Source organism: Coenobita brevimanus, chromosome 57 (genome assembly GCF_032717465.1).
Source record: "Coenobita brevimanus isolate Jiangsu-jjx chromosome 57, ASM3271746v2, whole genome shotgun sequence".
Lineage (NCBI taxonomy): Eukaryota > Metazoa > Arthropoda > Malacostraca > Decapoda > Coenobitidae > Coenobita > Coenobita brevimanus.
This window is the reverse complement of record NC_137010.1, coordinates 31,837,852-31,860,282: the sequence shown is the minus strand read 5'-3', so window position 1 is coordinate 31,860,282 and position 22,431 is coordinate 31,837,852. Positions and strand designations below refer to the sequence as shown.

The following is a 22,431-nucleotide window of genomic DNA, read 5'->3' as shown; positions in this document are numbered from 1 at the left end:
CATAACTTATATACAGGATTCGTAATCTGTTGTTGTTGTTGTTTTTCATTCTTTTTTTTTTTAACTCATGCCTGTTCTTCCAGCGTTTATATTTTCCATTCTGATAGTATATATTTAGAACACCGTGGCTGGAGTGACGGTCATGCCAGTGTGTAGAGGTTCCATCCCAAGACCCGACAAAGTTTTCCATCGGTTCGTTTGAGCTTTTAATAGAGTACATGCAAGTTTTGGGTCCCATTTCCCCTCCCATGATATGATACCCAGCCAAAACCCCATTTCCTTTTGAGCTCAGCGAATTGTAGATCATGAAATATATATCCGATGACAAGCGGTGAAAAGTAAAATTGCTCACGAGGTCCCAGGCGCTGATTAGCTGATGTGTTGACCTTACCACTAGTTAAGGTAGTTAAGAAGTGACGTCACTGCCTGTGGTGCATGGATGACATGTGTGGTGAGAAGAGACGCTTTTCATCGTTTTTAAGCTTACAGATCTTTGGAGAACATTTCCAGTATTTTATTTCCAACAACTAAATATCGTTACATGTGCCCTATTGTACTTCGCTACCATAGCCTAGCCTCGGCCCCCGACGCCTCGAAATGGGTCTATCTAAAGGGTTTACGTGTCTCCGTTGCCTCATGGTTTATATTTATTTTTATCGATCAGGGGTATTCTCTTGTATATCTTTTCCTTTATTGTTATTTTCTATTTACCTGTGCTCAGTATTTTTGGCATTTTTTTTATTCATACTTTAGTTTTTATTTCTCGTCCTCGTTTATCAGGAGTATAACTTGTTTCGTCCAGGTTTGATAGTCTTATAGTTTTCGTTATTTTCCATATATACTATTTTCTCTTTATTTCCATTCAAATTTAATTTTATCTCCAAAAAGTATTCTTGGTTTGTATTTATATGTATTGGCGGTCTGTATCAGTATTTATTCCCAAAATGCTTCAGTCATTTATATGCAGAAAAGATTGTCTCCTTTATTTTCATATATTTATTTTTTTATCATGTTCTCAATTTTTTTCTCCTTTCTTCTTTTTTTTTTTTTTACTCACGTATTTTCCCTTCTTCTTTCCCTTCATTATCGTCTCCTTTTTTTATTCATTTTATTTTCTTTCATCGCTTGACCTCTCTTACAGCGCCTTTATTTATTTTTCATTTTCTTGTTTATATTTTCACCCGTTGGTCTTTTTTTTCATACTTGTATATTATCTTTTAATTTCATGTATTTGTTTACATCTGTTATCCATAATTGCAGACCGTTCTTCCATCATCTTTATATATTTATTTATTGTATTATATTATTATTATTGTCATCATTTAGTTGTTTGTTAATGTTTTATGATTATTTACTTATTTATTGCTCGTTACCCGTCCCCGCCCCGGAGGGGCTCGGGAACGGGTACTGTTTTCACTCGGTTTGTCTGACTGTCTGCCTCTCTGTCTGTCTATGTCTGTGTGTCTGTTATCAACTTTACGCGAAATCTACTGGTGTGATTTTGACTAAAGTTAGAGGGATGATGGGCTATGACCTTCTGATCACCTGATTAAATTTTGGGCCAAATTGGACCAAGGCCCAGGCTGTAGGCCCAAAAAATGAAAAAATGAAAAAAAAATCGCCACAACTTTCAAAGTCGTCATATCGACTTGAAACCAAAACCTAAAGGTGCATCTTTCAAATCTGCATCCTATAACATGCCTCATTACATCAAGGGGGTCACCCCCCAGTTAGTGGTAGAGGGGTCGGGCCTACAATTTCAAATGGGCATATAATCGTCAATTTTAACCCGCTTTACTCCAGATTTGATATGTGACATCTTTGACTAGATATCCTGTTGTGTTTATACGTCAGCACTAAAATGGCAGCCGGGGACGGGTTTGCTGTGCCTTGGCACCACTTCTTGTGTAATATGATGTTTTCACCCCACTAGCGACACACTCCCTCCTGAAAGACGCACGTCTGATGGGCTGGCGCGAGGAAGAGCCGACCAGTGGGACACACGCACACCTGTGGGGGAAGAAGGGGATGACCGAGAAGAGGGCGGTGGAGGCGTGATGTAGGGGAGTATTGGTAGGAGGGTCTGTGTGAGTGAGGTGGTTGGAAGGAGAGACAGGACGAGGAAGAGAGGAAGTTGTGTGAGTGAGATTGTTGGAAGAAGCAGAGGTAGAAGGAGAGAGAGAAAGAGGAGGAGGAGTATATGAGAGTGAGGTGGTTGGAAGGAGAGACAGGACGAGGAAGAAAGCAGGTGGTGTGAGGTGAAATTATTGGAAGAAGGAGTGGTAGAACGGGGAAGAGATGGAGAAGTGTATGAAAGTGAGATGGTTGGAAGCAGGGGCAGACTGAGAGCGATGGTGAAGGACAGGGTGGGGAAGTGTATGAGGGATGGCAGAGGCAGGAGAAGGAGAGGTAGACCGAGAAGTAGGTGGGAGAATGTATGAGGGAAGGTGTAAGGGGTGAGGTAGAAGAAGGAGAGGTAGGCTGGGAATATGGTAGGTTTGGAAGGAGCATAAGATAGGGAAATACATGTGGGAGGGTGGTGTGTCATGGGAGGAGGGGTCGTTACTGAGTAGGGATAGAAAAGTCTCACGGATGCGACGCCAGGTGGTATATGAATAGATAGATATACAAGTAGATAGTACACTGAAAGGATTACACAGTGGTATACGAGGACTGATACGATTACGTGTAAGGAGTTCATTTGTTTCTCTCTCTCTCTCTCTCACCTGAAAGACCTGCACCTCCTCCTTCTTCTTGGTAGGTGGGGGTGAGAAGGATGGGAGGGGGGTGGTGGGGGGAGGGAGTGCACCGCCCCCTCCCCTTCCCTCAATCTCTGGAGCCGGGATCTGGGTCTCTGTAGGTAGATAGATAGATAAACTGATAAAAGATAGATAACGAAGATAGATAGATAGATAGATAGATAAACTGATAAAAGATAGATAACGAAGATAGATAGATAGCACAAATTACCTTAAGGAGAGATGGATAGACACACTGATAAATTAATTGGTTTGGCAGTCAGGGCTAATTACCTGACTGATTGATTGATATGTACTTACGTTGGTTGGTAGGTGGGAAGACAGGTGGGCAGGTAAGGTTGGTAGGCAAGTATGTGGGGTGATTCGGTGATTGGTTGGTTGGTAAGCAGGTGGGTTTATGCTTGTGTGGGTGGCTGAGTGGTTTACTGATATGTAGGGTGATTTATGGTTTGTTAGTTGATTGGCAGATGGACTGGTTGATTGATTGGTAGAGTGGTAGGTAGATAGGCAAATTGATTGGTTGGTTGGTAGGTAAGCTGGTTGGTTGGTTCGTGGGTAGATAGATTGGTCGGGTGATTTGGTCGGTGGGCAGATAGATAAGTTGGTAGGTAAGTTGTGTATTAAGCATATTTGTTGATTGGTTGGTAAGAAGTTCGGTAGGCAGATAAGTAAGAAGGTAGTTAGGTCGGTAGGTAGGTAGTTTGGTTAGTAGAGTGGTAGGTAGGCTGACTGAAGAGTTGCCAGGTAGGTAGGTTGGCTGGTTGGTAGGTTAGGAAGTTTGTCGGCTGTTAGTTCTTTGATTATTTTCAGATCGGTAGGTAGAGAAAGTAGACTGGTATAAATTGAAACAGGTAAGTAGGTAAACAGGTATTTACATAGGTAGGTTAGTTGGTCAGTTGGTAGGTAGGCAGGTAGGTAGGCATGTACTGTGTGTAAATGGATGGAGAGCTGTGTTGATAGGGTGGTTGGTTGGTAGGTAGGTGAGTAGGTAGGTAGATAGGCGGATTGAGAGGTAGGTTGGTATGAACGGAGCTTTGTGGGTTAAGTGAAAGGAACATAGGTAGGTAAATACTATAGCATTAACATTATAACCCTTTGCAGCATTAGCCAGTATCCCTTCCAAGAACTTTTTTATTCAGCGCAAATGAAGCCTTTCTTATTGAAGGGGTTAATAATAATAATAATAATAATCATCATCATCATCAACATCGTCATCATCATCATCATCATCATCATCATCATCATCATCATCATCATCATCTCCTGCTTTAGTGTTTTTCTGGTCCTTTTTCTGAATTATGCCCGTCCCACTTACAATAATGGGTAATACGGGGATAATGATGACGATGGTGATGATGATGATGATGATGATTATAGTGGTGATGATGATGATGTGATGATGATGATGATGATGATGGTGCAACTAATGATGATGATTTTTTTTTTTTTTTAGGTAGTGCAAGGAATACGTGGCTAGTATTTCCTCCAGTATCTATGGAGTAATGTATAGCGTTCCCAAAAAAATGCTTCTTTTTAACTATTAGATTACAACTCTCTCTCTCTCTCTCTCTCTCTCTCTCTCTCTCTCTCTCTCTCTCTCTCTCATTAGCCAGATCAAACCGACTTTGCTTAAGCTTAAAGTTCACATAAAGCTTATTAGAGAGAGAGAGAGAGAGGAGGAGGGGGAGTTATGATACGAGAGAGAAATGTAGATAAGGAAAGGGAGATAAGTGAGAGAGTGAGTGTAGTGTGTGAAAGGAAAACTTGCAGATGCAGTAGATATAGTTAGATAGATAGATAGATACATAGACGGATGGACAAATAGATAGATAAGTACATTGGTAGACTGAAAGAGGGAGTGAATAAAACTGTAACTTCGAGAGAGAGAGAGAGAGAGAGAGAGAGAGAGTGTCCCATTTTTCCAGCATCCGGTGTATTTGTGGGTAGTACCATAATGGCTGCCGTGGAATTAAAAACAAAGTATAATGGATTTTGTGTAGGTAAGTAGTTTGATAATCCAGGTATGCTAATTAAAGGTGAGGCCTTGATTAATCGAAGAGGAGGGAGGTGGCCGTCGTCTCGTGGGATTAGGAGGCTCACTGCCCTTCTTCGCTATTAGGATTACTTCGTACGGGTGTGGCACAGTGATATGATCTTTGTTTACTCTGTGTGTGTGTGTGTGTGTGTGTGTGTGTGTGTGTGTGTGTGTGTGTACTTAAATTTTCCATGGTAGAAACGTTTATTTTACACACGTGACAATGTTTCACCAAAATTTCTCTCGAAAATTATTCACAATTCCAGGTTTAATGATGTCTTTTATTTCTTTATTTCTTTGCCACCACCAGACGATTTTACTCAGCCTAGAGGAGATTTTTAAAGGACTGGAGGGGTCAGATTTAGTCTCCGTAAACCCCTCCACCCAGAGAGGTTTCCTAGGTAGTGAATGAAATCGTCTGGAGATGGTAAGAATAACAGTGGGTCATCGAGGAGAAGGGTTGATAATCTCCTCTCTTATTAACCCCCTTGTGTTCTCGTCTCCTCAGCCTCAGACGGTTTTATTCAGCTGAGAATCAAGTGTGGGACTGTATTGAAGCCGATATTAGATTTTTTTTTTCCTTGCCGAGAGTGAGTGATAGAAGCTTCAGTGAGAGAGAGAGAGAGAGAGACAGAGAGAGAGAATAACAGTCAGCGTCAGACGATTTTATTCAGCTGAGAGTGGATCATAGAAGCTTCACAGAGAGAGAGAGAGAGAATAACAGTCAGCGTCAGACGATTTTATTCAGCTGAGAGTGGGTCATAGAAGCCTGGGAGAGTTAACCCCACCTGTGTCCATATTAAAAAAGATTTATATAACATACAAGGGAATATTTCACTTTAATATTCCCTCTAGTGTCATTTCACCCGTTCTGACCCTGGACGTCATTTCTGCTTTATTTTTTATTTTTTCCTTTACCAGGCGATACTGTACAGCTTACCAGAAGAACAGTAAAGGAGTCAGTGGAGGTGAAATCCAACCCTTGCACTTCGAAAAATCTAAAGTTAAATCGTCTGGCAATACAAGATTTTAATAGAGATTGATGTATTGGAAGGGAAGGGTTACTGTGCAGTCTGTGGCCATATTAACTCATTCAGCTCTCCAGGGCAGCTTTTTATGTTACATTTGCGTGCACGATTGTTTGGCTGGGGTAGTGTTTTGCTTGGCGTGTGTGTGTGTGTGTGCGCGTGTGTGTGTGTGTGTGCGTGTGTGTGTGTGTGTGTGTGTGTGCGTGCGTGCGTGTGTGTGTGTGTGTGTGTCATTCTTTCTGTTAGTAATTAAAACAAAACTACTGAAAAAGTTTTAATCCGATGTAAACCACACATGGTGGAAGGGTTGAAGGTCTTCCCAGGAGGTGATTTTTTTTTTTTTTTTTTTTTTGAACAACAGGTAATAAGTCAGGTTCATACGGCAAGACCAGCCTGGATGGTTTTGATCCGATTTTGACCAAACTTGGAGGAGAAGTTGATGGTATGGCTGGGATGAAGTTATTGAGCGTGAGAACAGTCAGTTGGTGGACAAGGTCGTGGCTCAGTTTTAAAAATTTGATCTTATAACTCAAGCATTTTTTTGTTTTTTTGTAATGAAAGTCGGTGAAATTGTTGAGGGTCAGCCAAGAATGAAGAGCTTTGATTAGAAATCAATAGATCAAAGGTGAAGATCACTGGGAAAGATAAGCTCGAACAGTTCTAATCCGATTTACCAAACATGGTGGGATGGCTGAGAGTTGGTGAAGATGAAGTAACTCGATTTTGAAACAGTCAGTCTGAAGTCTAGGTGGTGAGGCAGAGTTAAATGTTGGGCCTTAAAATTAGTGGCAGGGCTTGGTGTTGCGTCCTGTGAGTGCTCCTTAGTGTTCATTTCATTCTTGCATTCACAGAGCAAGTTTGTTCACCTCAGGAAAGTTGAAGTGGTCGAGTAAGACAGAGTATTCCTTGAGTCTTTCAGCCAGTGGACGCAATTTTCATTTTATTATTGTTGCCGCTTGACGGTTTCATTCAGCTTAGGAAAGACTTTTCGGAGTGAAGAGGTTATATATAGCCTTCCCTTAACCACCTCACTGCTAGAGGTCTGCCCTAATTTGAATACAATCGTCTGGTGGTGGCAAGAATGAAATAAGGAATACGTCGCCAGATCTAAGAGGTTAATCCCGTCCATCACTTTGCTGCTCTTGTTATGGTGAACAAACTCCTCTGGATATAACAAGGATGAAGGAGATAAACAGATGAAACAAGTGCGAGAGAACATTAAAGTGATTTATTCAGAACACATGGAAGAGACGCTAGAAAGGCTCCTTCTTCTGCATGTGTTGCTGATGATGATGGTGATGATGATGCCGATGATATTGTTGATAGCCTATTCCCAAGACGTGGGCCTCATGACTAAGCAGTTTATATAATCCAGTTTTTTAAGACGAGTGACCAGTCATTAACTCCTCGAGTGACAGTATGTGAGCAATAAACCTCAACCATGTTTTGGACGTGAACGTAGGGCTACATCAGGTTGGAGCGCCAAAACATACTGGACCACCAGGCGCGTAGTTTTTGGTTATATGGCAAATAGTGAGCTGGAGTTACAGGAAACATTATCATTTGTTAACCAGTTTAGAATATGACTACATTGAGTGAGTGAATGGTGTGTACCCTTCTTCGTAATGGACACCAGCCTTGGACCACTGTTAGTACTCATCACCTTGTGGGTGTGGCGTGACGCTGTCCTGTTGACCCAGCGTGTGTGTGGGTTTGTCTGCCACGGTGAGGAGGGTGAAGTAGATGTCAGGGTTGTCCAGGCGGAGGGGACCCTGCTTCACACCCAGCGTCACGTTGCCCAGTGCCGCCACCGCTACGTCACCTGGTACGCAGTGTTACCGGAAAATTGATAAAGTCTGTTAATTAATTTTTACCTGGGATAAGTGTTCGTAGTAGCGAAATGTTACCAGAAATAATATGGTTTTAAGGCTGTATAAGTGCAAATGAAGGTATAAGCAAGGAGTCGTCTGAACAGGTGAACATGAATAACTTAACCTAACTCTTTACCTGATCTCGCCTCCACACGCACCTCCTTGGCGCCTCGCACCTTCACCTCCCGGGTCACGCTCTGCAGTCTGTGAGGGGTCAAAGGGGGTCAGGGGGATTAGAAGGCTCCCAAGCACCTGTTCCTTACCGATTTATTTCCTATAATTCCGCCTTAACCCCCAGTTTACGACATGAGAAATCAAAACTCTCTATATCCTTAACTAAATGGCATCGGTGAGTATCTGTCAGCTGAATAAAATCGTCCTTCATAGTCTAATACATATGCAGAGGAATATTAAAGTGCCTAATGCTGAATTGAACAGGTGAGGAAGATGTTCTGAGATACATAAACCCGTGAGATTTAGTCCCTGCAGTTGAGAGAGAGAGAGAGAGAGCATGTACTAGATGTTCACTGCGCACTGAAGTACACGTGATGTAATAATGATGACGGTATAGTTCAGCAATTGATGTCAGCTTGGAAGAGTTAGCTAGAGGAAGAAATTGAGGGTAAATGTGAGAAAAATCAATGTGCTGAGATGTGTTAGGGAGGCAGAACGCGAGGGTATGATAGTAAGCTTAAATGGGAAGGATTTGGGTGAAGGGGGTGTGTAAGGTATATGGTGGTGGCCGCTGTAGAGTCGGAGCTGCCTTGGCTCGGTGGTTAACGTACTCAGCTCGTGATGTGTGTCTCGATTCTTGGGTGCGAATCCACGCTGTTGCGGACATTTAATATATATGCTGTTGGAATGCCCTCCCGTATGCTTGCGTATATTCGCACCCAGTTGGTTGTACCAGTGACATAATTATATAGATTGACACACATAATTGAGTTCATAGCCAGTACGGGTACAACACTTGCATGTGTATATGCATCGTTTTCTCTATAGACACCCCTTCTTTATTCATACATCGCCAGGATGGCAAAGGGTTAATTTTGACCTTCACTCTCCCTCCGAAGATATAGTGCAGTTCTGCAGTGCAGCAAATATGGACTCATAGAAATGCACGCAGACACAGAACTATAGGGTGGGAAAAAGAACAAAAATGATAGGGATGGTGAAGGAAGGAGTTTAGTGTCTGTTAGGTGAAGATGAGTGTGTATGACTATACTCCTTTTTCCCTGACTTGGCCCAGATTTTTGCAGCTAACCTTTAATAGCTGTATAGCAGAATGAGACGTTATTACAGCTAGAGTCGTCTCCACAGCACTTTCTAGTGACTGTCATCATCATCTGGTGCTAATCCATTGTTACAACTAAGCATTAAAGATCTAGAGAGATCAATTATAGGCCGGGTTGGAGTAGTGGCCTGCAGTCCTGACGGACCCAGGTTCGAATCCCGGCTGGGGCAGGGAACAGTTTAAGGATTTGAATTTCATTAAATCAGGCTTTACTGATCTACCAGAAGACCCGCCGACATGTCGTAAAAATACCCCCGCTAATACCGATACACCAGTCCTGTATGATACAGCCCTAGCATGTATTCAATATGGACGGTGGGTGTTAGCGCCGAAGTGGTGACATGTAGAAGTGTATGGTATGTAGGAGGACTGCTGGGCCTTGATAGCAGGCTGTGAAGCCTATGCCCAGAGTCGGACACAAAAAAAAAAAAAAAAAAAAAAAAAAGTGGTGTAGTGGCGCTTCTTGTGCTATATCGACATGAGGCATGGGACCAGGTACTGTACCAGGAACCGGAAGAAGATGAAAATGGTGAAAATAAAGTCAGTAGGGTGCCAAACTGAAAATTGATGCAGTAAGAGTGGTGTGAAGGTAAATGCAGTACAGGTAGAATGGAAAGGGTTGACTGTGCAGAGAGTGTTATGTAGGCTGACCATTTGAAGAGAACGAAAGATGAAAGAATTACATGAAGTGGAAGGAGTGAGAGAGACAGGGAACCCAAGGAGAAGGTAGAAGGATGGATAATGAGAGGTGTTAGTAAACGGAACAGTTTGGAATATACTGGTTTATGGGAAGGTGATTCGTCGTCAGTGATATTTAAGAAAGTAATATTGACGTGATCAGGGTAAACAACAGAGTAATGAGCGTAACACGACTGTGGATGCTTTAAACAGCTTAGAGAATATGTGTGAGTGTGTGAGGCTTCGTTCTTGTGGTTTTAGGCAACAGAAGTCATCTACACAGAATAATGTTATCCCCTGCAGATATAAACACCTTTACTCCACACGATTTGCTTGACTCTGGCCTTTCTACCGCAATCCAGAATATTTGAGGAAAGGTTACTATGCCCGGTACTCCTACCTGGTCTAAAATTGCCATTTCGTCATCTCGAATACTGAGTTGTAACAAGGGATTATTGCTAGAATATGGTGCAAGTCATGAAGAAGTGCTGTGGAATGGATACAGGGTCGCAGTATTATCTTCTTCTGTCACAAAGTTACGTGAAGTAAGCTACAAAAGGACAAAATCTGGGTCAAGTTAAGGTAAACGACAGCAGTAGCTTTATATGATCGACAACATCCAGCCACCTTCAGGAGTGCGAACACGTAGACTTCATTCCTTAATAGTGTTCTGAATGGTCAAGTCAGACGAGAGGATACGAACATTTCTGTCGTTGATCTTTTATTTATTTATATTTTTTAATTCTTGAATACATGAAAAGCATTGAAGTGGTGTCATCTTTACCTTCCATCTTTACCTTCCCAATTTTCTTTATGATTATAGATCGGGTGGGTGAGATACAAATACAGAATGATATAACAGACAGTAATGCGGACACACAGCTGTCACCAGAAAGTGCAACAAATATAGGCCACTCCCAAATTCACTCTTGATTTCGGCTTGAGAAATTCTTATCAACACCCCACAGGCGGGATCATCCACACAGACCTGCCTTATCTGAGTAACCAGGGAATTACGATGTGACGCATTGTTTCGTGTATTCCTCCCACGCTTATGTGAATCAAGCAAATTATGGAAGACTTCTCGTGGTGATAGGGGATAGAAAAGACTACAACATATATAACTTCCAGCAGTTCGAAAAGACCTACCTTGATTGAGTGTAATCGAATGGATGAGACAAGAATGTAATTATAGTGAATGGTTTGTCTCTCAACACCTATAGGTAGAATCATAAAGTGGGATACAGCCTGTTAATAGCCACCCCATACAGCCATCCTCACAACTCTTGACTGCCGGGGATTTGCCGGTGCTGAATGAAATCGTCTAGCGGTAGTCTGATTGAAATCCCAAAGCCAACAGTGACCGCTGAGGGGTTAGTTAATGTTATTGTTAATCCTTTTCACTACTATGACCAGTGTTCTTCTTTGTTTTCTGGCAGTTTTATACAACCTTATTCCCTTTTCATTGAATACTTTTTTCTGGTATTTTTGAACAGTCAAGGAAAGACATCCCTTAGTCAAGGATTTAACGCTTTGACCTATGGGCTTCTCCTTCTGCTGAATAAAATCCCCTGAGCCACCTCATTACGACAGATCTGAATACATTAGAAAAGTCGTGTCAGAGGAGTCATTGAAGCATTTTTTCTGACTCTTCTGTACTTGAGCTGATTGCTGGAGGAGAGAGGTCATGTACACTTTCCATAGAATTAGATGGAGATAGCAAGAATAAAATGGCTTCAACTCTCCCCATCCCCCATTCTTACTAACTTTGGCTGATTGCTGGAGAAGAGACAGGGCGCACGGAGCTGTGAAAGGCCTGAATAAAATCGTTCAGTGGTAGCAAGAATAAAACTAGAAAGCACCAATACCGCATAGCTCCACCAACCCCAACAGAATTTAAGATTTACTTCTGCAGTTTCTTTTTCCTACTGCGCGAATACTTTTACAGTATCATGTAAATAATTTCTACGGCATTAGTTTACTCTGTTACGTAGTCTCAGAGAACGCGTACCTCCGCCGACGCCAATAAAATTTATGATTTATTCTTGCATCCGGATCCGAATCTACCTTGAGCTACTGCCCACCTAAGCGCCAGATTTCTTTGAACACCGGCAACAACTTTTGAGATATCTTGTGCACAGACAGACTACACGGGTGAATACATAGCCTCCTCCAGCATTGTTAGCGGAGGCAATAACTCTTTCATGGAGACGAGACACGGCATTTCCACCAGGCCTTCAGAAATTTAAATATAATCGTCTGGGGGTAGGAACCATAAGACTTACACTTCCTCCGTCTCTCCTTACTTGATCTGGGAACTGGAGACGAGAGCCCTCAGAGGGATGGAGGCAGCAGGAGTAAAATGGAATAGAGGTCTTAGTACAGAATGAGTTAGTGAAACTTTCCTTTTAGCCCCCCTCCCACCCACCTCCCGTACCTGAGATGAGAACTGGAGACGAGGCAGGGCGTTTCCACGGATCCACGAAAAGTGGCCCCCCTCTCGCCCGTCACAGTCAGAGTCTCCGCCCCGATGTACGAGTAGTTCTTTGAGGCGTCGAGGAGCAAGTGCCTCCCCTTCAGGCTCCTCACCTTCAAGCTCCGCCCTCCTGCCAGCACGCCGTCGGTATCTGCAACGCGATTGGTTGGATCAGAGACGCCCCCGATTCTGATTGGTGGACGGGGTTTGTTGACACTGGACCACGTGGTTTGGAGTTGATCCTGAATCACGTGTTCGTTGTTTACATATGAGACCACATGACTTGGCATAGGTATTAAGTTACGTGTTTTGTGTTAATATTTGACCACATATTTGGTGTTGACATTGATGTTTGGTGTTGACATGTGAGTCCACGTGGTTTGATGATATTGGACCACGTGTTTAATGTTGATATTAGAACATACTTTCGGTGTTTATAAGGGAGCACGTGTTTGGTGTTGATTCGTATTTAGTGTTGATGGTGGGTTATGTATTTGACACTTACACTGGACCACGAGTTTTATGCTGATATTGGACCATGAGTTACATGGTTGGTGTTGATACTGGACCACTTGATATGATGTCTAGATTGGGTAACATGGCCGTCTTGTTTGCTGTAAATGAGACCGCCTGTTTTTATGTAGTGTTTACAAGTGAAACCACGTGCTTTGGTTTTTACATTTGAGAATATTATGTGTGATTTATGTTTACTAGTGGGAGCACGTAGTTTGTGTTTACATAGGAACACGTGTTTAGTATTTACATTAGAGCAAGTATTTAGTGTTTACATGGGAGCCCGTGTTTAGTGTTTACATGGGAGTTCGTGTTTAGTGTTTACATGGGAGCACGTGTTTAGTGTTTACATGGGAGCTCGTGTTTAGTGTTTACATGGGAGCACGTGTTTAGTGTTTACATGGGAGCACGTGTTTAGTGTTTACATGGGAGTTCGTGTTTAGTGTTTACATGGGAGCACGTGTTTAGTGTTTACATGGGAGTTCGTGTTTAGTGTTTACATGGGAGCACGTGTTTAGTGTTTACATGGGAGCACGTGTTCAGTGTTTACATGGAAGCTCGTTCTTACATGGAAGGACGTACCAGTCTCGCTGAAGGAGAACGGTGTTTTTTTTTTTTATAATTGTTTTTGTTTTAAAAAGATGATATTAAAGCCAAAACATCATATGTGATAGTAGTAGTAGTAGTAATCATGATCATCATCGTCAATATAACCATCAGGTTAATGGCAGTCATCAAGTGTTCCATATTATTATTCTTATTATTGTGTCCGCCAAAGAAAGTTGGAGAAGGTTATGTATTCACTCCTGTTTGTCTGTTTGTCCACAAGGTATCTCAAAAAGTAGTAATGGATTTCAGCTGAATTTTGTGGATTTGTGGGTCATGGGCCAAGGAAGAGTTGATTGAATTTTGGTGGTGATCTGAGTTGTCTGGTGTAGACGTTGGCGGAGGTATGTGCTTTCTGAGTGTGCTTAGCTTACTATTATTATTATTATTAGTAGTAGTAGTAGTAGTAGTACTGTAGTAGTAGTATTACCTTATTATTATTATTATCAGTCCTGCGAATCTGGCTTATATCATTTTCAGCAACTCGTCCTTTACCGTTGCGCGAAAGTAACCCTGTGTGTGTGTGTGTGTGTGTGTGTGTGTGTGTGTGTGTGTGTGTGTGTGGTCACTCCAAACGTCTTTCACTATATACAGTTTTCCAGCTATGATTTTAGGGGATTTAACCCCTCATGAAGTAAAAAAAAAAATCTCAGAAATGGTGAAAGGAGGGCAGTTATGGCTTTGATATCTTAGTACTTGTCATACAATGGACTCTCATCCGTAATGCGATATTTGGGGGGCGTGACTCTCCTCGTGATTTTTGGAGGGATCAACCCCCGCCCCCCTCCCAGAAATAAGAACGATCGGAAGTAGGGGAAAGTGAGTATACATAGATTTCTACGATATCGGTATACACATGGCAGGATAGGGTATGCAGTTTTCATGCCTTCTCTCATTGCTTATTATTATTACTATTATTATTATTATTGTTATTATTATTATTATTATTATCATTTTAACTCACTGATATGAAGGAAGTTAGCCATTTTCTCCCCTGGTGTGTCAGTGGCTGTGGTGACGGACAGGTTGTAGTAACCCTGGATGGATAGACTGGTGTCCTTTCGGCTCTGGATCTCCGACGCTGACATCTGTGGAGAGAGAGAGAGAGAGAGAGAGAGAGAGAGAGAGATGGGGGGTAGTGAAGGAAGCAAATACAGAAGAGGAAGATAGAGTAGTTAGGGGAAAATGGGAGTTGAGACACAGAGGAGGAAACGAAGAAGAGTGTTGTGAAGGAAGAAGGAAGTATTAAAGAATGAAATGCGAGAAAAGGGAGATAGTGGAGGGAGGAGGAGGTTGGGTGTGAGGAGGAAGAAAGAGAGGTAGGGAAGGGAATCGCTCTCCCCCATCACATCCTCCTTTTTTTAATATATCATCATCTTCATCATCATTTGTCCTACCAGAGGATGGGGTGAGGAAGTGGGAAAGGATAGTACAGTATTATAGGAATGAATGGGTAATGAAAAAATGACAATCACATACAGTAATGTGTGTATATATATATATATATATATATATATATATATATATATATATATATATATATATATATATATATATATATATATATATGTAGCTAGAGGTAAGCAGCAAATAGAATTATTTGATCTCTTCAGTGGAGAGAGAGAGAGAGAGAGAGAGAGAGAGAGGCCATAAATAAATAAATGTAAAGTAGTGCCAGCCAAGCCAGGTAGACTACATACCTTACCAAGGAACTCAGTCATGCCCTCCATCTCCACCCCTGCCACCACCACGTGCAGGGGACCCATGCCGTCCTGCCAACAAGAACACCTGGATTAATGCCTGTCGACCACACCAGGGTATTTAAGGCAGACGATTTATATTCGCTGAATCTCAGTCGTGCCCTAGAATACAGCCCGCAACCATCGATGTTCTTTCCAGGTACCAAATTTTACTGCTGAGTGAACAGGAACAAGGGGGAAACACACTTTGAGTCTGAACTCAATCTTTTCTGTTTGCGGGCTGGGAGTGTTAACCCATACACCACAGGCTTCTTAGGTGAGGGAGAGAGATCAGCGGACAGACTGACGGAGAGATGGATAAAGAAAGGGCAAGTACATCAGTTACAGTGTTCTATGCATTAGGCTGAATATTTTCATGTATCAGTCAGTCCATTCCCTGAGGCCCACCAGTCTTCCCATGCACCATCCGAGGGCGCCATGCACCTTCCCATATTACTACCTGGACACTAATACTGAACCACGTTAGTGATGCGCGATGAGCAACGACGAGGGAATATTGTGCGGCACTCTGGTTGGTAGTCGAAGTAATACTCTGTATGATATTCACCACATCAGAGTAGAAATGGATGGGGTTGGTGAAGAGAAGGCGAGGTTGGCTGAAATACTGGTTGGTGGTGGGGGATGCCTGGCAAAGTAGACCCTGTGAGGTTAGGTGTTGTGTGAGGAGCATCATGGCTGGTTGAAGGTGGAATCCACAGATATCTCATAGAAGTTCGTTATGTGTATGTTGGGAGAAGAAGGGATGGTATACTCATAATTGGATAGGGTGGGTATGAACGAGTGGATGAGACGGTCTGGGATGGAGGTTGGTGGTAGGGCAGGGTAGGACAGGGCAGGACAGAGGCAGTACATTAGGTTGTGACTGACGTTGCAAGTTGTTTGGTATGGATGTGGGGATGGTTTAATTCAAAGTTTTCTTAGAGCAAACCAGAACATATTCAAGAAAGTATGCATGTACTCTTGTTATATACCTTTGTGTTATGACATGGGGGAATCTTTGTTACCTAGAATCGAAAGTAGGAACATGGATTGAAACATGATTTTTGAGTATCATATTGAGGGGAATACTGGGGTGCTTTCCTTGTCGGTCACACCTCTCATCTGTCACACAGGTAAAAATTTACCCAGATTTATGTAAATCGTGCTAAACTCACAAACATCTACCCTGTGGCACACGTGTATACTACTTGTATCCTCACCACACTAAAGTCGACAGTCTTGAATATCCACAGTGTGAGTGAGAGGTTGACGAGGGAGAGCAGGAGCAGTGCAGTGAGTAGGATGTACAGACACCGACGCCGCCAGCCTTCTGTAGCAACTCGCACATTGTGGCCGCCTACTACGATGGTGGCTGATCCAGAGTCCCCACCCCAGTCCACCTGAGGTTTGTACCCCTGCACCACACCTGTCCGGGGTTAAGGGTAGGAAGAGTGAAGTTGACAGTATGAAGCTTTAGTTTGGTGATGCTCGGGGTGTGAAGATTAAAGCTGGCGGGATGAAGTTGTAAGTTGATGTCAAGTTCTGTTATGATAAATGAAGGTGGCAGTAGGAAGTGGTGGACTGGCGCCAAACAAACCCGCCTCTTACTCGTCACGTATCTGTCAGATTAAGACCACTGCGTAGGTATGTTACGGTGGTTTAAGGTTATAGATTGGCATTATAAAGTTAAAAAGATGTGAGGCTAGAGGTTATCAGTGTAAAGCTGAAGGTAGTGAGGTTAGAATATTGGGGTGCGCGGGGAAAATTGAAAGTTGGCAGAAATGAAGTTGAGGATGGAGGAAATTTTCTGGATATGTTTTACTGATATGGAAACACATGAAAGGACGTACTGCCAGCAGCCGCTTTAGAAACCCGTAACATCATGGGCTCGAACCATAGACTTGGGGACATAGGTCAAAATGTCAGTACGCTAACCACTGGGCCACCACAGGTCCTTGTCTGTTTAGCAGCCAACCGTCTATTGTATCAGTCTCTTAGTTTAACTATGATACTTTGCATTATATCTCCCGAATGGATTTTTTTTTTTTTTTCGGTTTGATGATGGTGTTAATGTTGTGTTGGTGTTGGTTTTCTCGTGCTTCTTATAAAAGCTTTTTGCCACGGCCTCACATCTGTAATTCTGGTCCGTTGACCTAAAAATTACTGTGAGCTTACCTCGTCCTGGTATCTCAAAGACACAATCCTCAGATTATCGATTAACGTCTATAAAATTATTTTATAGTCCAACACCGTAAAAAGACGTACAAGTAAACACCAAAGACGGACGCCAAACTTACCAAGCACAAAATCAGCCATCCCAGTACGGACACCTACTGTGTTCCGCCTCTTACTAGGCTACGGTATGCAGCGAGTTTATCCGAACGGGACATCTAGCCTGTTTGTACTGTGACTCTTTCGTTGTGTAAAAATTAGTGGCAGGTATAATTATATATCTATATCTATCTATCTATCTACAGTATCTGTCTTCCCACCTATATCTGTCAGTGTCTATCTATATATTTATCTATACAATGTCAAGCTGTGTGTGTGTGTGTCTGTCTGTGCGTTTGCCCGTTTCTTTCACGAGAACGGTAATGCATATCAACCTAATTCTTTCTGCATTAGAAAAAATAAAACGAAAAAATGGCGATCGCGTGGGACACGACGGCGCGAAACTGTCGGAAATCGCGACGCGAAAGTAGGCGAAAATAGTTTTTTTCGACTATTTGTTCGGAATGGGTCATTGTGGACTCAATAACGGTATGGGAACAAAAAATAATGGTATTTGCAAACTTTTGTAATGTAAAGATTATTAATAAGTCCTGCAAATTTTTACGGGCAGGCACTAGTATATATATATATATATGTATGTATGTGTACGGGTACTGTACATAAAGCACCAACTTTGGGAAATGTTAGTGCATTTGCTTGCAAGTTTTCTCTCTCAGATTTTATTTGTATATATTTTCGAACTGGCTACGGTATATCTGTTTGTTTGTCCATGTTTATTATTTAACAGTCTCTGTCCATCGACGTATCTTAATGTGATTAAAATCCCTTGAATATGTTTGGCTCTGAGAACCAGGTGGTGGTAGTAATGATGGTTAATAGTTGTGTTGGTAGGTGTTGACAGTGGTGATAATGTTGATAGCTGTGGTAGTTCTGATGGTAGATGATGATAGTGCTGATGTTGGTAGTTGTAATGGCGCATGATGGTGCTAGTGGAGATGGTGGCAGATGGTTGTGGTAGCTCTGGTAGATGGAATGGTTGCAATTGTAGTGGCCGTGGTAGTAGCTGTTATATTGGGGATGGTGGTGGTTGTGATAGTAAATGGTTAGGTTAGTGATTGTAGTTGTAATGGTAGGGGAGGTGTTAGTCATGTTGTGGTAACTGTGATGGTAGATGGTGGAGGTAGTGACGATGGTGGTAGTTGTGGTAGTTACAATGGTAGATGGTGGCACTACTGGCGGTAGTGGTACTTGTGATAGGGGTGATGGTGGTAGTTGCAATGAGTGGTAGTAATTGTGATTGTAAGGATGATGGTAGTTTTGGTAAAAGCGATGGTGGTAGCTATAGTAGTAGTGTTATTGGTATTTGTGGTAGTTGCGATGGTGGCAGTTTTAATAAAAGTGATATTGGAAGATGGAGGGTGAAAGACTGACGAAGAGAGTGTATGTGAGTGAGGTGGAGGGGGGAAGAGGGAGGGGGAGGCCGAGGATGAGATGGAGGGATGGGGTGGAGAGGTATATGAGAGAGGGGGGTGTGAGTTGGGAGCAGGGCAGTGAAATGGCGGGGGACAGAGTGACTTGGAGGCGATTTGTTTGTGGCCACCCCAAACGGGATTGAGGCGTCTGGCAATAGATAGATAGATTGATATTGGAAGTTGTGGTAGTAGCGATGGTGGTAGTTGTGGTAATAGCGATGATGGTAGTTGTAATAGAGATTGTGGTAGTTGTTGCAGTAGCGATGGCGGTAAGTTGTGGTAGTAGGGATGGTAGTAGTTTTAGTAGGGATGGCGGTAGTAGTTGTAGTAGAGATGGTGGTAGTTGTGGTAGTAGGGATGGTGATAGTTTTGGTAGGAGTGTTTGTATGAAAACAGAGTTGGGTGGTAGGTTGGCAGTTGTCCAGGCCTACCACCCACCTCTCTCCCTCCCATCACACCTACCACCAAAATTTCCACACCTGCCAAAACTACCACACCTTCCACCGCATCCCCACACTTACCAACACATGAACCACATCTACCACCACAACAGTCACCACACCGACCATGCTTACTACCAAAACTGCTACCACAGCCAGCATACATACCACACGTATCACATGTAATATCATACTTACCACATTTATCACCACACCTACCATCACCACCACCACTATTAACACCTTTAGGCCGACTACCACATTTACCACAACACCCACCACTTCTCCTACCATCACACCCACCATCACGCCCACCATCACGCCCACCACCACACGCACAGCCACACGCACCACCACGCCCATCACCGCACCTACCAGTGCACCTACCACTACTCCTACTACCACGCCTACCACAACACCTACCACCACAACTGCCACCATATCCACCACCACCAATAGGCCAAGACTGCCACACTTACCACCACTACCATTGGACTCTGGGTACTACATCTACCACAGCTACCACCACACCTGTCATCTACCACCTAACTTGCCACACCTACCACTACAATCATCACACTTAGAATAACTACCACCTCACGAACAGCCACAACTCCCAAAGCCTACCATAGCTACCAGTACACAAACCACACGTGCCTCGATCGTCTAGTCTACAACACATACCACAACTACTACCACAACTACCACACCTACCATAGCTACAGTTACTTGTACACAAACAGAATATACTTCGATCACCATCCACAACACTTATTAAACCTACCACAGCTACCGCCACACCTACCGCAACTACCACCATAGCTACCACACCAACCACAACTTCCACCACTGCTACTACAGCTGTCTCCAGACCTACCACAATTACCACTACAACTAGCACCGCCGCACCCGTCACCACAACTACAACCGCACCCACCACCACACCTACCACATCTACCACCGCATCCACCACCACACCTACCACAACTACCCACCTACCTGCTATCCTGGTTCCAACTCCCACATGGTTCACACTGCGCAGATCCGAAGGAAACATGGTTCATCTACGCAATTCTCTCTCTCTCTCTCTCTCTCTCTCTACTGTTGTAACTCCCCCTCTGTACACTCCCTCTCTCTCTTTGGCACTGGCTCTCCCTCTCCCTCTCTCCCTCACTCTCCCTTTCTGTCATTGGACCCCTCCTTCCCTCCCTCCATCCCTTCTTCACTCTTTTGGCACCACTTCCCCCTGTCTCTCTCTCTCTCTCTCTCTCTCTCTCTCTCTCTCTCTCTCTCTCTCTCTCTCTCTCTCTCTCTCTCTCTCTCTCACACACACACACACACACACACACACACACACACACACACACACACAACTTTATCCCTGGTTCCCCGTTGTGGGTCGTTCGACCTTTGAAGGTACTATTTGTTCTCTCTCTCTCTCTCTTTCTGCTTGGCACCTCTCCAATCGTATGCTCGGCACCCTTTCCTCCCTTCCTTCTCTCTCGCTCCCCCCTTTTTCTCATTTTATTTCGGACGTTTCTTTCCCATATTCTTTCGCTTGGCCTTCTCCTTGGTCATCTACTATTGATTTCTCTCTCCTGGCTTCCACTTCTTTAGATATTCTCATTTTCTCCTTTTTCTGTCTCACTTTCTCATCCTTCTCTCAAAACTCTCCGTTATTTTTACCTCACTTTCCCACTGTTCCCTTCCATCCTTCCTCCTTTCATCTCTCCCTCCCTTTCCCACCCTTTCTCCTTCCCTCACTTCTCTCTCCCTGTCTTTAATTTTCTCCCATTTTCTCGTTCTTCAAAGCGTGGAGGAAATTTAATTAAAGTTGTCCCAATCTTCCTCATTTTTAAACTTTACAAATGAGAGTGGAAATAAAATGCAGCTTGCGTCATTGTTTTGGTTGCTAGTTGGTTCCGCTGGCAATAGATGGCGGTGGCGGCGGCTTCGTTTTCTGTAGCCTCTTCTTTGTCTCCTTTGTTACTGAAGGATACTGTATATGGTCAAATTTAGGCGCAAATTGCTGCATCATCTTAATTAATAGGTTAATTTATACACTCCCGTAACTAATTATGTATAACTGGTGATTAAAGCCTTATTTGTATCTTATTATATTAAGTTTTCTGTAATAGCTATTTAAGGATATACTATGATAAAGGTAATTATCCACGGTCTTGAAGTTTGTCTTGTTTACCAACCACTTTTGACCCCATTATTTGCCATGACATTCTTGTAAATACTTCATGCTTACCTTGCTGTTGTAGTGCAACTTTCACCCTCTCTCCAAACTTCCCTAACCCTTTATTTCATCCACTTCAGATACTGATATTAAGGCCTTTCAAAAGGATGACATCTTCAGTTATTCTTGCTTCCTTCAGGCAAGTGTATTCGGCTTAGTATGGAATTTTAGAATGGGTTTGATATAGCCTTCATTAACACCTTCACTGCATGCCTCAAAGCTGAATGTAATCGTCGTAAAATGATGATGATGATATGATGTCCGAGGTTACTTCTGGCTGTCTCGTACCCACCATTATATACTACCAAATAATCTCATTGCAGTTCTGTGTCAGTACCATTTCACTGTATTTTTGTGATTTACTTACTACATTCTCTTAATTCCTGCTTGACCTTCATCGATATCGGTCCCCTGAGTCCTAGAGCTTGTGCTGAATGACAGACCAAGAAACAAAAAGAAAAGAAAAGGAAAAAAACTAATGTAGATGTCTTGGCTAAGAATTATCAGACGCATTCCATGTATTCCACAGCCTCTTGTCAGTTACCACCTAATTGTTATTTTGTTGATCTGCTTAGGACCATAATTTAATTACCTTTAAAAATTATTGATAATAAAAAACTGAGAATCATGTTGAAGAGTAAAAGCATGTTGCTAAAAAAAAAAAAAAATCGTAAGGCTACCCCTCACAAGATGTAGCTTCAGGCAGTGAAGACAGACAGGCAGACTGATGGATGAAAGTAATGGCTGGGTTAACCTATGTAGAAATTAGGAAGAGTGAAAGAATTTTGAGGTCCTGAAAAATGTTTGAAAGATATAGTGCCCCTTATCTCTGTGTACCCCGATGACACTATCCTGTTCGATGCGTTCAGTACGATGACATCTTAATTATGGTCTTCACATTATGTACCAGACCATACTGGGTTTGTTTAATTTGCCTTTTACTTTTTTCTTTCTCGTGTTTACTTCACTTTGGTACCATTCCTCTATTTTCTCAATAATTCAAAATCGGTTCAGTTGTTCCTCGGGCAAATATCCTCAGGTAC

General features: G+C 42.7%; 1 protein-coding gene across 1 annotated transcript; it reads right to left on the bottom strand.

Annotated features, from left to right (window-relative positions):
- Window positions 1–1,878: 1,878 nt before the first annotated feature.
- LOC145402331 (delta-sarcoglycan-like) lies at window positions 1,879–20,250 on the bottom strand. The gene is made up of 9 exons (XM_080274473.1): window positions 20,143–20,250; window positions 16,220–16,425; window positions 14,961–15,032; window positions 14,225–14,348; window positions 12,103–12,292; window positions 7,830–7,897; window positions 7,486–7,644; window positions 2,727–2,854; window positions 1,879–2,010 (listed from the first exon to the last, which is right to left on the bottom strand). Exons 1-9 carry the CDS (start codon window positions 20,198–20,200, stop codon window positions 1,930–1,932), a joined length of 1,086 nt encoding a protein of 361 aa, XP_080130599.1. The 5' UTR covers window positions 20,201–20,250; the 3' UTR covers window positions 1,879–1,929.
- Window positions 20,251–22,431: the final 2,181 nt, after the last annotated feature.

What these genes read in the sequence shown, in the direction of transcription:
- LOC145402331 (XM_080274473.1), bottom strand. Translation starts at nt 20,200, where the DNA reads ATGTTTCCTTCGGATCTGCGCAGTGTGAACCATGTGGGAGTTGGAACC. An exon ending in AGTTGGAACCAGGATAGCAG is followed by an intron (nt 16,426 to 20,142) that starts GTAGGTGGGTAG and finishes AACCCCGGACAG; the next exon opens with GTGTGGTGCAGGGGTACAAA. An exon ending in GGCTAACTTCCTTCATATCA is followed by an intron (nt 12,293 to 14,224) that starts GTGAGTTAAAAT and finishes ATCGCGTTGCAG; the next exon opens with ATACCGACGGCGTGCTGGCA.